The sequence below is a fragment of the Pleurodeles waltl genome, chromosome 1_1, assembly GCF_031143425.1.
Source record: "Pleurodeles waltl isolate 20211129_DDA chromosome 1_1, aPleWal1.hap1.20221129, whole genome shotgun sequence".
NCBI classification, from domain to species: Eukaryota; Metazoa; Chordata; class Amphibia; order Caudata; family Salamandridae; genus Pleurodeles; species Pleurodeles waltl.
Window position 1 is genome coordinate 962,215,940 of NC_090436.1, and position 15,382 is coordinate 962,231,321.

The 15,382-nt window shown below is 42.6% G+C and overlaps 1 protein-coding gene across 10 annotated transcripts in view; it reads left to right on the forward strand.

Moving 5' to 3' along the window:
- The window catches only part of PPP3CA (protein phosphatase 3 catalytic subunit alpha), a 608,768-nt gene that overhangs the window by 559,067 nt on the left and 34,319 nt on the right, over positions 1-15,382 (forward strand). For 4 of the 10 annotated variants that reach the window (XM_069230221.1, XM_069230219.1, XM_069230215.1 and 1 more), the window contains exon 11: positions 6,004-6,033. The exons of the other annotated variants lie outside the window; for them this stretch is intronic. In XM_069230221.1, coding sequence (XP_069086322.1) covers positions 6,004-6,033 — 30 coding nt within the window. The remainder of the gene's footprint in view (positions 1-6,003; positions 6,034-15,382) is intronic. 10 annotated transcript variants of the gene reach the window in all.

A 15,382-nucleotide genomic window follows, 5' to 3' on the forward strand; every position in this document is an offset into this window, starting at 1 on the left:
ATCTCTGTGACGCTCATATTAGAACTAAGCCTTGTATTATTCCAGCTCCTACAAAGCGTTTCCCTTGGTCTCCTTGCTTCTCCCTTGCAGAGCCACCACGTCAGTCTTACCAGTTGCAGTTTCCCTCTCTGCTTTTGGCTACAGTCGTTGGCTAGCATAGTATTACGTCTTATTAGCAGGGACCTTAAACAAACCATCAGGATAACATAGCTTTCATAGTTGCATTGGTGACCAAACCGTGTGCAAAGTAAAATAAAATCATACCTTTGTAGAGCACGATCGTCATATCATTCATCCGCCTCTTTTCAGATGTCTATAAGTAGTGATTTGGCCAGGATACATTCAACATAGGGATACACATGTTGTTAAATAAACAAGCTATGAAATTCTCATTCTAAAGGACACAACGAATTTAACCCTAATGGTTCACCTTAACGACTGCACGGATTTAACCTACGTGGCATGACTCGTGACCAGTGGTTTTACTGGCAATATCGTGTAACATCATCAGTTTATTGAAAGCAGCTATTTTTAATGCTTTGAGTACTCTAAAGAAATTAAGTGAAACATGACACTGCTAAGGACCGTGAAGGATATGTAAAATTCTAGAATGGTTCACCTTAATATGAAAATGGCAGTTGTTTACCTTAAGAGGCCGAGCCACCCTTTTTCCTCACCACATCCAACCAGATGTGCTCTAAAATGTAGTGTAACGCTGATATGCACAGTAAATAAAAACCACAATTGGAACAAATAACACATTGAAAAATAGCATCACACTAATTGCAGTTGTCGACTAGAAAAGATGCGGGGTGAATATGAAATAGAGTAGGGGATAGCAGCAAGGAAGAGCAGGAATGGCCGAGAATTTGTGGATGCTTATTGCATAGGGAGAGCAGAGCGGGGCGTTTTCTTACAAGCAAATATTAGTCATTCTACAAGGGAGACTAATTAAGACACCTTGGAGTATATGTGGTTAAAAAGAGTTTGTCGAAAAAAGAACATGAACTATATTAAATCACACTTTGTAAAACTGTAAAGATTGTTAATTCATAGTTGTGAAATCGTACAGAAAGGGTGCTTGTAAGTTGTAAAATGAACCTACCATGAGGAGATCTAAATAGTGGATTATTGCCCTTTTTAAAAAGAGGCGAGAGGCACAAACCAAAATACGTTCTATTCTTGATATGAATGTATTTTCACATGTCATTAATCCTAGTAATCCATGACATCCATGCCTGTTCTGCACCTCATGTGATGCCATGGGATATACATTTCGGACATTGCACCTTGATATTTGAATCGAACGTTTGTTTCTGGCTGTCCTACTTTCACTTTTACTACAGTTCAGGGCTCTATTTAAACTTTCAGAGTTGTTAGGTGATAATCTTATCCTTCCTTGCTCGATTTTCCAGTGATTGTCAGTTACTTATTTATTTTTATTGAGTTTAAGCCTTCATTCTGTCTTAATGTTAGTGTTATCTTAAAAAGTATTTTCGATATATTTCACTTTTTGACAGAAAGGTGCTGTTGGGTGTACAAACGATGAGATAGTTTGCCCTGTTGCCTTGTATTCCGTGTATGCCCCTTACCTTAAAATCACTTGTCATATGCTGCTGTTCCTTAACTGTTAGTGATTTCAGAACTATGGTTCTTCGTTGTAACAGAGCAGTTTAGACCAGCCTCTAGTATGGCATCATATATTTTCTAAGGATGCTGTTATCCTATGTGCAGTTTTGTAGTTTATCAATAATTAGGATCGCGTGCTGTTGGTTTTAAAGAAAACATTGCAAAGCATAACACCAGGGACTGGGCTGCATATCTCATAATATGGTGTATACCACCATTAATAAACGCCCTTTAGCTCTCAGAGAGCCAGTAGGCAGAACCTCAAAACTAGCTGCATTGTAACTCTAAATGTTAGCTCGCATGTCTGTCACCCTCCTCTTTAGGGTTCACGTTCCCCCAAATGATTTTATGCTTAATAAGAAAACCTAGCTGGAAAACATGTTTTTGGGTCCTCTAGAAATGTAAAGATAGACTACAGAACTGATGTTATCCACGTACAGTGATCTTTCGTAAAAGTATTGTCTAAAAGCAGTAATTGATAAATGAGCAAGGCTATTAATGAATTCACCATAACCTGTTTATTGGTAGGCGAAAAGCCTTTCCCATAACCAGAATATCTAGATGATGTTAGTTCATTAATGCTCAATCCTAGCAGTGTGAACAGTATGACTGATCTATTAGAAATGAGGATTTTTAAAACTCGTCATAAATCAGATCTGAAAACAATTCTGCTAAAGCTGATGATAGGACCCATGTAGCTTTCCAACCATCTCATAAGTCAGTTTCTCAAGGCCTAATAAAAATTCTTAAAAGTTCGAAAACACAGGGTGCTTTAGTGAAAGTAAATCCTAGATCTTAAACCTTCGATACAGCTGCATAAAATGCTCTTTTCCACCACAGTTTGCCAGATCTAATCATTCAGCCAGGCGAGGCTTCAGAATTTTCTAGGAGAGAGAGAAATCTGTACTGAGTAACTTAAAGGATTATTGAAAATTGTCAGAGCGCTGGCTACTAGCCAGCCTGGCCAGTCCAGGGGTTCATTAATGGATGCTTTGTTTTCTCATTCCACTTATCATCTAATGAAGTAATGAAAAGCGGAATGTCTTCCACTTGAATGTCTGTCTTCATTTATAGAAATCCATCAGCTGTTAGCTCTTCAGGATCTTGCCGCCGACTGAACAGAGACATGTCTAGATTTGGAAGGAAAGCTGTGCACATTCACTGGACCTCAGTAATTGTAGAACATATAGAATTATGGAGCGTTCATTCTCTGCAGTTACTGATATGCCTGTGATTGCCCGGTGCTACCTTCTTGGCTCAATGTGGAAGATATTTTGTCTTTAAATAAATGTCAATTATAAATACATGCAAGTAGAGCCATAGGTCCTTTTTAAAATGCACTATGATTTTTCAATCTTCATCTGTCAAAGTGCTCGATACAGCTTCACTATTAGGCACAGCTGAATCTCCAACGAAAGCAATAATGAACTTTGTTCATGACAGGGCTCTAAAATGTGACTGTGCCAAGCAGAGGTAAGGCAGTATTTGCAAAGAAATATTCCCAATCTCCTGTACCTCCCCCACCCAATGAATGAATATTACAGTTCGGTGTGTTAAAATTAATTGTAAATGCCGTTTTAATCAAAAGTATTGTTTGAATTTAAACTTAAGCTCTTACCGTGAAATATGAAAAAGGATTTGAAGGGGAGATCACAAGTCTGTCTCTCCCCGGTTGATTTTTTTTTTAAATTGATGCAGAATACATTGTTTTTTTCTATGAGGCCTCTTGGGTACTCGCAGTGTGAGGGGTGAGGAAACGGCGTTGACTAGATTTGCCAGTTGAGTTTTAAACACTTCAGTGGAAGTTTAGTACAAAGTTAAAATGTGCTAATTTTCAATTATGGTGAGCATCATAACCATAACGCCCCTCGTCCAAAAGCAGTTATTATGCTCATATAAAAAGTAGATGCATATTTACAAATAAAAAATGGCATAATTGACATCTCATCACATCGCCATTGACAACACCACTCATGTCAATAAAGGGCAGTGAAGCTCGCTACCTACTGTGATATGCCTTAGGCCCAGGCCTAGTAACGGTGTAATGGAACAGTGAGACGAGCATTTGCAATGCAATATGTCTGCGTATGTCGAACAAGTTAATTGCCATCTTTTGACACCAGCGCCCACAAACAAAACAAAACATGATTGGAAAATGAGCAAAGACAACTTGGCAAAATAAAAGAACGTTAGCTTTAAAAAATAAAACTTTGCAATTTTGTTTGTCCTTCTGGGCACGTTTTTGCCAGCCACAAGCCTTCTGTTTGCGAGGCACTAGAAGTTAAAAAGAACAAACTAGTACCTCGATCACATTGGGAGCAGTAGATAGGCACTAATTAAGTTGAAATCAATAAGTGCTTAATCCCTGCTTCTCAGAGTGGAACGGAAATGATTCCAGGCATGCATTGATGAATAACAAGTCTGCAAAGAACAGTGCCACGCAAAGCAACAAATGGTAAGCCACGTGTGGGCTCCAAGCCTTTTAGTGAAGACAACAGTCTTGTAAGCGAGACACATGCACTAGCGCATGCTCTCGCAGGCCTAACCCTGAAAGCATTTGCAATGCAATTGTTCTTGCATATTTCGAACAAGTTAATTGTCATCTTTTGACAACAGCTCCCACGAACAAAAAACAACAGAAAACATGAGTGGAAACTGAGAAAGGATGACTAGGCAAAATAAAAGAAAGTTAGCTTTAAATAATAGAACTTTGCAATTTTGTTTGTCCTGCTGGGCACGTTTTTGCCAGTCACAAGCCTTCTGTTTGTGGGGCACTAGAAGTTACTAAGAACAAAATAGTACCTTGATCGCGCCGGGAGCAGTGGACAGGTGCTAATTAAGTTGAAATCAATTAGTGCTTGATCCCTGCTCCACAGAGGGGAACGGAAATTATGCCAGGTGTGCCTTGACGAATAACAAAGCTGCAAAGAAGAGTGCCACACAAGCCAACAAATGGTGAGCTACAGGCAGGCTCCAAGCCCTTTGGTGAATGCAACAGTCTTGCAAGCAATACTCATGCACTCACAGGCTCAACCCTAAAAAACATGTTGTGCACTAGACTGCAGCCTAGAGTAAGCACTCGTGAATAAGATGAATTCACACGTCCATCTTTGTTTTTCCCTTTCGCCCAGTGGTCTATTGGCTCGTGTTTATGCGCGCGAGAAAACAGTATGTGATTCGAGATGCCACATCTTGATTTCCGAAAGCAGGAGTAGTGAATAATTCAAGGCTCAGTCTTCTTAAAGCAGTGGAAAATCTAAAAGAATTGGAGGGTTTTCTGATGTTGCTGTAAAGTAGACGTACAAGTTAGTAAATATGTGGATATTATATATTTTAATAGTTCCCACATAGCAGAACATGCAACAATGTGCCTGTAGAAGCCAGAAATATAAGTGGGACTACCCCCATGATGCATGCAGGTATAGGTGAAGGGGTTTCCTTACAGAGGAATAAAATGTGCATTTGCTCGATCTGTAGCCCTACGGGATTGTCCACAGTGAATTACACTGGGGAAAACAAAATATGTATGGAATTCTAGAATTTAATTTGACTTCTATGCAAACTTACGGGGATCTTTGTGAATTTTACAAAGATATATGCTGTACACATAGCACTGTTGCTTAACTTTCTGGTGGGATGTCGGTACATTTGGTCCAACAAGTTTTCCTCCCAGTAAAGCTAGCGCTCTTTTACTGAAGGATGACGTCTGTCCCATAAAATCGAGCAGTGACCGTACCTAGCTCTGCGGTAACGAGTAACTTCAACAAAGGAATAAGATGCATGGTCACATGATGCAGCCTGGCAGTCCCCATGCTTTATTTTACCATCCTTTTATAACGATCACTATCCATCAGCACATGCAATGGCTATGTAACAAACCACAAAGTACAGTGTTCTCTCATAGCATTTTTGTTTTTCAAATTGCTATGCAGTAACAGGAGCTCACTTCCAGTGTGCTGTGTGCATGCATATTTGTCGTGTTTTTTGTTTGATGGAAGCCGTGTAAATGACTGGTCAAACTCTAGTGTACGAAGTGAGTGACTTTGCTTTGTGGCACAGATATTGGCTTTTAATATCAATAGACTAATAGATATGACGTGTTACTAATGGCTGCACCATTTTAATCTTCTTGGCTATAATGCACTAACCTAGCTTTAGTATGGCACTCTTTTCACCATTTTCTACTCCTAGTCTTAAATTTACATTATATACTTTCCCTTTGGTGTTCTTTACCTAATCTGTTTCTTTTCTATTTTGCAGACTTTACTTAAGCATTTCTTTCCAATTGGTGTTGTCATAATGTACCTCGTTCTCCCCCTCCCTTCTTCAAACTTCACTGATCTGTTTCTTTTTCCCCCCTTGGATGTTCATAAGAAGAGCAACTTATTTGTGCACAGAAAAAAGGTATTATAGTATATATGTTAAAGGGTTTAACTAGTATTTAGATCCTACCCTTGGCACCATCCCTGCAGTTTTCATAAGCTTGGACGGTACATATCACACTACGTGATCTATCTGTAATAAGATTTATTCAGATTGATAGAACCTGTTTTCTTGTCTATTTCACACCATCAAGAGAGATTCAAGGTAGAATATTATAATATCATTAAGCTGCAAAATTAAATTAAAGCAAAGTTTTGTTTCTGTATAAATTTGCACCTCCAGCTGGGTGTACTTCTAGAGATTTATTGTTGTGGATCACAATTGGAATTATATTGTTTTTGCCAAAAGACTTGCCTCTACACTGAGGAGTGTTTAACAAACTTGACAGATGCATCAGCTTGCTCACAATCTGTTAATTTTGGTGATGTACAAATTTGCAATTTGAGCTTACCAAGCCACATGTGAAGTGGATAGTGAATTTAGATGTTTGATTTGATGCTTTGCTTATTTACTGGGAGCATTGTGATGGACAGTGATCAAAGAAAATGTTGCTTATGCGCCTGTCTTCTCCATTGTCTGCCAATAAACAGACGTTGCTATAGAGACAAATCGTCTTCTTTTAGTTAGTCTAGTCCGATGCTTCCACGTAATTATTTTTTCTCCAAGAGACTGCCTTTGTGCCTTGCTGGTGCTCTCAATAGGCTGGTGTGGATGTCTTTTATTCTAGAACCGCAGTAAATAGGTAGAGCATTGCAACCAGCTTTCTGAGGCGAAATAATTGTCTTCGCCAGTTCTTCATATCAAACTGGCTGTAACTCATTAGCATATCGCCACTAAGAATAGCGACGCATTTCGAGCATTGCACCTTCCTCTGACCAGTGAAAAACAGTAATGGTGCAACATAAATTGGACTTATGCTCCCTTAGACATAAGATACGTTCACCTTCCTAGATCTTTGTCCCAATGTGTGGTGGGATGCGCCTGTTTTGCTACTTTCTGTCTTGCCACTTAAAAATTACTGCATTGATATATTGATTACATATTTATCGTCCTAAATTGCCTTATTAAAAAAGATGGCTTTATTTCCATAAGGTATGCATCCAATCATGTACAAAAAAATCTAAATCCATATGCTTTAAATAATGTTATTGAGCAATAATATCTTAGAACTTTTTTGTGATACTTTATTTACACTTAAAATTGATTCCCAAGTATAATCCTTTCACTTGCTTCGTCATCTAATCCTAGTGGCCTGTAATATTTGTCTACAGCTTGTTGCAGTGAACTAGCAAGACCATATAAAGCTACTACACTCTTAAGATCTGTCCTCTATTAACAATTTATAATTTTATTTATGTTCACGGCAATGTCCTGAAAAAATAATGTGATGAGCATAACGTATCACAATGAATAATAGAGATTTTGTGTGCATGACATGATGCGTTTATTATGGATATTAAGTCGTCATATTTTTTGTTTCAAGATATTTGTATTTAATAGATACATGTATCCATATTTAAAGCTGCGCGACTGATGATGTAACAAAACAGGCCCATTTCCCTCAACAAATTAGGAGAAGGAAATATATTTTCTATGATCATTGACACTCAAGTCTGGCTTTGAGGCTGGCGAAAGTGTCTTTTATGGCTATGGGTACATAAGTCTGTTATTTCTATAGTACCATCATTGTTTTCACTAGCAAGGACCGAAACATGTCAGCCTTCTTGGTTGTGATAACTGCTAATATGAACTGAAGAACTGACTGAAGACTTATTTTTGGGCTTCCTGACTGCCGATTGCATCTTTAGAACCATTTACAGCGGTTCTTTTGAATAATATCTATAAACGTTTTGCTTTTTAAATTTTATTTCTTGGGTACTAAAGGTGCAGCTTGTGTTTCTGACTTTTCCACACAAGACCTGTGGCTTGCAATAATGTTGCTGAATTTCTCCCTATTCATTGGTCATTCTTCACACAGCAGTTTGTTAGAGGCCCTGCCATTAACATAGGCACATATGAACAGAGATCCTTGAGTGCGTTGAGAATATGCATTTGTAACTTGTGATTCTAAATCACAGTCCCAAACTTAACCTGGGGGACTTTAGTAGCCCATTTTCCTTCTATAAAGCAAACTGCTAAATTGTTCCCATAGTTGCCAGCCACCTTTCTGATTGCCACTACCTGATTTATTTTCCTGCTAAGACAAGTGGATTGGTTTGTAAATCGACAGTACCCATAGGTTTATCTTTTCATGTTCATGCTGAAAGTGTTTTTAATTCAAGGAAAACGTCCTCTAAGTATGGTTACCACTAACTAATCTTTGTATTTTTGAAGCAAGAAAGTTACATCAAGAATAATGTATATGTTGTTTCATAAATGTGACCATTCCTGATTTTCCAATCCTGATTTTAAAAGATTGGGCGGCGAGACCTTCTCTTTCTTTGTTGTTTGTTTTTCTGAAAATGGAACTTTTGTAACATTCCATAGTTCTTTTTTCTTGTGCACTACTCACCTCTCTCAATAAAATTATAGTGCCACTTGGTTTCCACACTACAGTCTTTACCTTAGAAATTTGCTTCCATACCGACCATTTATAATTATAATATACTATAAAAATGCAGTAGGCTCCCTCATCTGCTAGTAATATTTTTTTAGCTGTATGAACATCAGATAGGTGAAAGCCACACTTCCAGTTTTAGAACTCCCTTTCCCTGAAGTTTCTTTTTTTAATCTTTTCTCCATCTGACTAGCTAATAAGTTAAGAAGTAAAAATACATTACACTTCCTCCTTGGTGTAGTTCGAATGTTTCTTTGGCTACAATTAAACTTGGCCAACATGCGTATCTATTTAGAATTAACTCTATAGTAAAAAAACTAAAAAAACAAAAAACAGTAGCAGTTCATCCAGGAACACCAGTGGCTGGTTTGAACCTTCTAATAGTGGGGACATTTTCCCACCTTTATTGTGGGTTCTTCCTTCGATGGCTCCCTTCTCCAGTTCAGGATCACCACTCAGACTATCCATGGAGAGCACACTACAGGAACTCTCAAGTAATACTACATAGGGCCAATTGGTTGTGTCCCTGCACTTACAACATTGGAGATTAAGTCAGATTTCATCCCTCTGGAAACTAAAGAGGTGAGATCTGGGTTGCTGTTGGTACACCCAAAAAACTCCATGGCACTCTTGTCCATTAAAAAACTATCTGGAGTGGAGGACCCACTCCAGAGAGCTGCTTGAGCTGACTGTACCTCTGTATGCATGGGTCTCTTCAGCAAGGCATGTTTCTCCCAGTCTCCTATATTGCAGAGATTGGCACCTCATGAACCAGCAGCCTAAAAAATAAGCGTGTACTCTTCACATGAATTTGAGATCCTCCAGGAACTCCCATAAATCATCTACCAGGCTTATAGTCAATCTCCTGGAGACTCATTTGTGACTCATCTCAGTCTCAAGTATGATCAGTTCCTTTTTTGGATGGCCTGTCAACCTGGTTTGTGTGGACAGTTTGTCTGGTTAGTGGGGGGGTTTCTGTGAACTCCCACCTACATCCAGCCCTCTCTTTTTCCAAGGCTTTTACAGAACTTCAATGAGAGCCTCAATTGTAAAGAAATCCTTATGGCTCCCATCTAGACTCTTAAGGTTTGTTACTCTGATTTACATAACATCCTGCAAATCTGGCTTGAGCATAAGTGGGATCTCTTGTCCAATTCAAGAGGGATTGGGGGTGAGGAGGTTGGTTCATCACTTTTTACTTCACTCATTATTTGATCAAGACTTCTAGTTGTAGATACCTTACCTGTGAATTCCCCTCAGGCTTCAGACTGGATCTGGAGAATTTCCTGAGCAGCACCCCTGTGTGCTGTTTGGTGGTGTTGATTTCATCCACGCCCGCGGCGTATGCACCAGATGACATTGCGGGTCCTATATAGGCACCACCCCGGCGCACTGAAGTAAGTTCTTTTCTTTCTCAGCCAGCACCAATCCAAAGAGAGGTACCCCTCTGTCACTTTTTGACTGGCCTTTTTTGACTTTTTGTTAAAGATTTTTTGAGTTTTCTACTATTGGTGCATCAAGGATGACATCAAGGAAGACTGGGTTTAAGGCACACGGTTCCTGGACCAGGCGATGTCTGTGACGGATCCGCACCTCATATGTCTTTAGTGTCTGTAGCGCAACCAAGACTCAAAGTTGTGCTCAGAGTGTCAGGCCATGCATCTGAAAGCTTTATGGGAGTGGTCCCTAAAGCTGATGGCGGCCTGATGCTAGACTCCACGCAAGTTGAGGTCCTGGTTGAAAGGAAGATCCTGGGAGTGGTCACTGAGTCCTCCATAGTCATTGCCCCACTCAAAGTCCTCAGGACATCACATAAGTTGAGGCACAAGAAGAAAAGCAAGAGGTCGGCACGCTCTTGGACTTCGTCGCTGCCGACTGACAAGGCGAGGGAGCGTCGGCACTCGAGGCCTCGTACCAAGGAACCTGGGCAAACTCCATGCCTTCTGTGAGTTTTCTGGAGCCGGAGCGACCCCTGCCCAATTCCGAGAATTTTAAGAGGCCATGCCCCTCATTTTTGGGCAGTCCAACTCTGCTGGAGCTCATTAGAGCCCCACGGAGTCAGGAGAGGTTCTGCGGCTTAACTGCCGAGGGGCACCCAACGATCTGGCCTTGCATCCTATGTCAGATTCTGAGCCCCTTTCTTATGGGCTTGGTTATGGTGAGGAATTCAAGTGGGTCGCTAGACCCTTTAGAATACCTGCTCCAAGACCCTTTGGACTGGCATACAGACTTTGGTGAGGCCAGCGGACTGGATACTTCTCTAGATACTGGCATGCTTTCTCCTCCTAACACGGCTACTGAGGAGGGTACTTCCTGTTCAATGGTGGTGAGAATAGCAGCTGAGGTCTTGGACCTTGAGTTGCCTTTGGTGGCAGTCAGGGCTAATCTCCTGACAGGTGCTTCAGCCTAGGGTTTCCTCCTCAGAACCCATGCTCCCATTTAATGAAGCCCTTACAGATGTCCTACTGGGGACCTGCCCCAAACCCAGCACAGGGGCTCCTGTGAATAAGACAATTGCCTACAGCCATTGCCCCATTCCAGGGGACCCAAGCTTTCTGACGCAACACCCCACCCCTGAGAGCTTGGTCATCCAAGCCTCCACTTCCAGAGCGCGTTCCCTTCCGTACCCCCCAGATAGGGAATCCAAAATACGAATTATTTTCTTCCTCCAGCCTAGCATTATGGTCCGTGAATACAATATGCCTTTTGGACATTTATTCCCACGCGCTGTGGGATACGGTTGCACAAGTCCGAGAGGAGGCTCAGGCTGTACTCTGTCAGGCAGTTGCCGATGGTGAGAGACCCAGCGAAGCTCACTATCCGTTGTGAAATGGACACAACCAACTCACTAGCCAGAGCTGTTTCGTCAACAGTGGTCCAGAGGTGCCACTTCTGGTTGAGAACGTCTAGCTATTCAGATGATGTCTAAGCTACTTTGATGGACATGCCCTTTGATGGCATCAGTGTATTAAGAGACAAGGCAGACTTGGTGCTCAAATGCTTCTAGGATTCTTGTGTTCTAGCCAGCTCCTTAGGCCTCGCGGCAGCCCCTTGTCCAGAAGGGGTCTCCAACCGTGTCCATTCCTGGCCAGCCACAGTTCCGCACATGCTGCCCAGCCTCTGTGTGGCCAAGGGCGTGGATCCACTGATCTTGTGGATGAGGGAGCCAGGGGTCTGGCCAGTGTACTGCCACCCTACCTTCTTTGCAGCAACCTCCAAGCCTTCCTAGTCTGACTCTAAATCAAGGGCCAGTCGGAGGCTGGATTTGCCAACACCTCCTCTGCTGGCAACCCATCACGTCAGACAAGTGGGTTTTGCAGATAGTCCAAAGGAGCAACTCCCTCCCCTTCAAGGATACCCTTCCATCCATGCCACCATCATACAACCAGATGGTGGAGGATCACTTGTTATTTCCCAAAAAGGAAGTTATGGCTCTCTTGGCCTAGGAAGCCATAGACAAGGTTCCCGTGCCAGAAGTAGGTGCGTCGAGGATGCTACTTTCTGGTGCCCAAAGGAACCATGGCCTCTGCCCTATCCTAGACCTTTGATCCCTCAATCTCTTCCTCAAGAAGGAGAAGGTCAAAATGCTCACTCTGGCTCAGGTTTTATCTGCCCTGGGCCCAGGAGACTGGATGGTAGTGTTGGACTTGCAGGGCGCTTATTCTCATATTCCTGCTTGCCCACAGACTTTACTTGTGGTTCACGGTAGGCCACGGGCACTTTCGCCTTACCAGCACCCCTCGGGTGTTCACCAGGTGCGGTGGTCTCAACTCATCTGCGCATATGAGGGGTTTCAGTCTTCCCCTAACACAATGGTTGGCTGTGGAAGGTGGGCTCGCCCCAAGCTGTTATCTCCCACCTCCATGTTTCTAGTGAACCCCAGTGCATCCACTGGGGTTCACTAGAAACATGCCGAAGTCACTCCTGACTCCCTCTTAGATTCTCCCTTTCCTTGAAGCTGTTATAGATACAGAGCAGTTTCGGGCTTATCCTCCCAAGTGGCAACTCCAGTATATTCAGACTGTGATCCCAATGTTTCAGCCTTATGCCTGCATTTCGTTGAGAATGACTCTGAGGCTGCTGGACCTCATGGCTTCCTGCATCCTGTTGGTGGTGCATGCCAGATGGCATATAGAGGCTTTGCAGTGGGACCTGAATTTCCAGCATCAGGGGAATCTCTCTGACAAGGTCCAGATCATAGAGGGAACTGCACAAGATCTGCATTGGTGGTTAACGAGCCACGTTTGGGTCAGAGGCAGATCCCTCTCCCTTCTCCAACCAGATCTGACAGTAGTGACAGAAGCATCACTCCTGGGATGGGAGGGGGCCATCTGGGAGGTGGAGGTCAGAGGGAAAGATGATGTAGGTGTTCATGGACAACACCACCGCCATGTGGTACTGTAACAAGCAGCGTAGGGTGGGATCGGGACCCTTTGTTAGGAGGCTCTGCAACTGTGGACGTGGTTGGAGCAGCAGGGGAGCATTTCCCTGGTGGTTCAACATCAGACGGGCTCTCTGAACACCAGAGCAGACAAACTCAGCCAAAAATGTCTAACAGATCATGACTGGAGTCTCCACCTGGAGGTGGTGCAAAGGTCTCTTTCAGCAGTGGGGAGAGCGGTGGTTAGATCTGTTGACACCTGCAAAGTGGAATGTCAGCAGTTTTGCGTGTTGGGGTTTCCAAGACGGCAATCGCTCAGAGACACTTTTCGTCTTGAGTGGAACTTGGGCCTCCTGTATGCCTTTCAACCCATACCTCTTCTGCCCAGAGTTCTCAATAAGATCAAAACTGACTGGGCCCAAGTATTCCTTGTGGCTCCAGACTGGGCAAGGAGAGTCTGTATCCTGAGCTGTTGAGCATGTACATCTGTCCTCTGATCAGACTGCCCCTTTGTATCTTCTGTCGCAGAAGCAGGGGAGGGTTCTGCAACCGAACCTGTCAATTCTCTTCCTTATTGCATGGAGATTGAGCGGCAACAGTTGACAGCTTTTGACCTTCTGCCAAGAAGTCTGTAACACAGTCTTGGCAGCCGGGCATCCCGCCTTCAAAGCAGTATACACCGGTGGTGGAAGAAATTTATGGCATGGTGCACCGACAAGTCTGTTGACCCCCGTTCTTCCCCCTCTCTGAGGTCCTGTTTATTGTTTCTCTGGCCCAGCAGGGCTCTGATATAGGCACTCAAAGGTTAATTGTCTGTTATTTCTGCTTTTTTTTTTAGGTTTCATGATCAATGTTCTTCCTTAAAGTCCACTATTGTACATAGATTCCTTAAATGTTGTACACGTATCTTTCCTCCATCCTCATTCATTATGCCTCAATGAGATTTGAATTTGGTTTTGACATTTCTGATGTGCGCTCCTTTTGAGCCTCTCCACAATTGTCCTCTCAGGCTTCTCACTTTGGAAATGGCCTTCCTTGTGACGATTACATCTGCCCGCAGAGTGAGGGAGCTGCAGGCATGGTCATCTAAGCTGCCCTACCTTTCCATCTACCCTGACAAAGTGGAGCTTCACGCTAGGGCCTCCTTTCTGCCAAAAGTGGTTATGGACTTTCATGTTGGCTATTCCATCACCTTGCCTATTTTTTATGTACCCACACATCCATCTAAGGAAGAGGAGGGACTCCACCGCCTGGACCCAAAAAGAGTGTTTGCATTCTACCTTGATCATACAAAAGAGTTCTGGTTGGATAATCAACTCTTGGTCGTTTATGTGGCTGCGAAAAAAGGTCAGGCAGTGCAGAAGCGGAATATACCTAGGTGGGTCGTACTCTGCATTAAGATCTGCTTCACACTGGCCAAAAAGCAACCACCTGAAGGTTTGTATGCTCATTCTACCAAAGCTACAGCCACGATTACTGTGTTAGCATGTAGAGTTCTAGTCTTTGACATCTGTCAGGTGGCAATGTGGGCTTCTCTGCACACATTTACCAAACACTACTGCCTGGACAGTCAGGTCCATAGGGATGGGTACTTTGCCAATTTGATCCAGCAGCACTTTCTAGTATGATCTTGGTTTAGAGACCCACCTCTGGGGGTGGTATTGCTTGAGTATCTATTCAAAGGTAAGTACTCCGAGAACTGATTTCTAGGGACAGGGACTCCCCTTTCAAGGCCTTGGTTTTGATGTGTCAGTAGTCAGTGTTTTTCATGGCTCTACACTTCTGGCGTGGAAAGTCGTGAAAAGAGACTGAAGTCAGCGCACCGGGGCGGACCAGCAATAGCATATCCGGTGCAGACAATTCTGACTGATGTAGAGCCAATCAACGCCACCTAATGGCGCACAGGGGTACTGCCCAGAAAATTCTTGGGACCCAGTCTGACACCTTGTGGGGGGTGAGTTCAATGGTAAGAAGGAATCGACAACTAGAATATGTCTCTACCAGATAAGGCATTACCAAAGGTAAGTAACTTGTTCTTTAGTACGTAGTTCCTAGAGGATTTACCTTTTGATATGTATCCCTTGTCCTGCAAACCTGGAGGTAGTGATTGCTCCATGAAAATCCTGCATTTGATTTTTGTTCAAAAGCAAATGAATCTTATCATGTTTTGTTCTGGGCATGCCCATTTCACACCCCTGGCTGAAACGGGTTTATTTTTGGGAAAGTGCAAAATTTACCTCATGACCAAATGGAGCCATCCTAGAAAATCGTTCTTAAGGCCAATGAGGAACACTACTTCCCTCCTTTATTCTTGTCAGTTTAATATACACACATTTCTATCCAATGGCATCTTAAAATTTATCACTCCTTTCTTGGGCCAGGAACATAAAAGTGCTAAGCCCTTTGTGCTTCAGAGCTCTTCAAAATGTTTA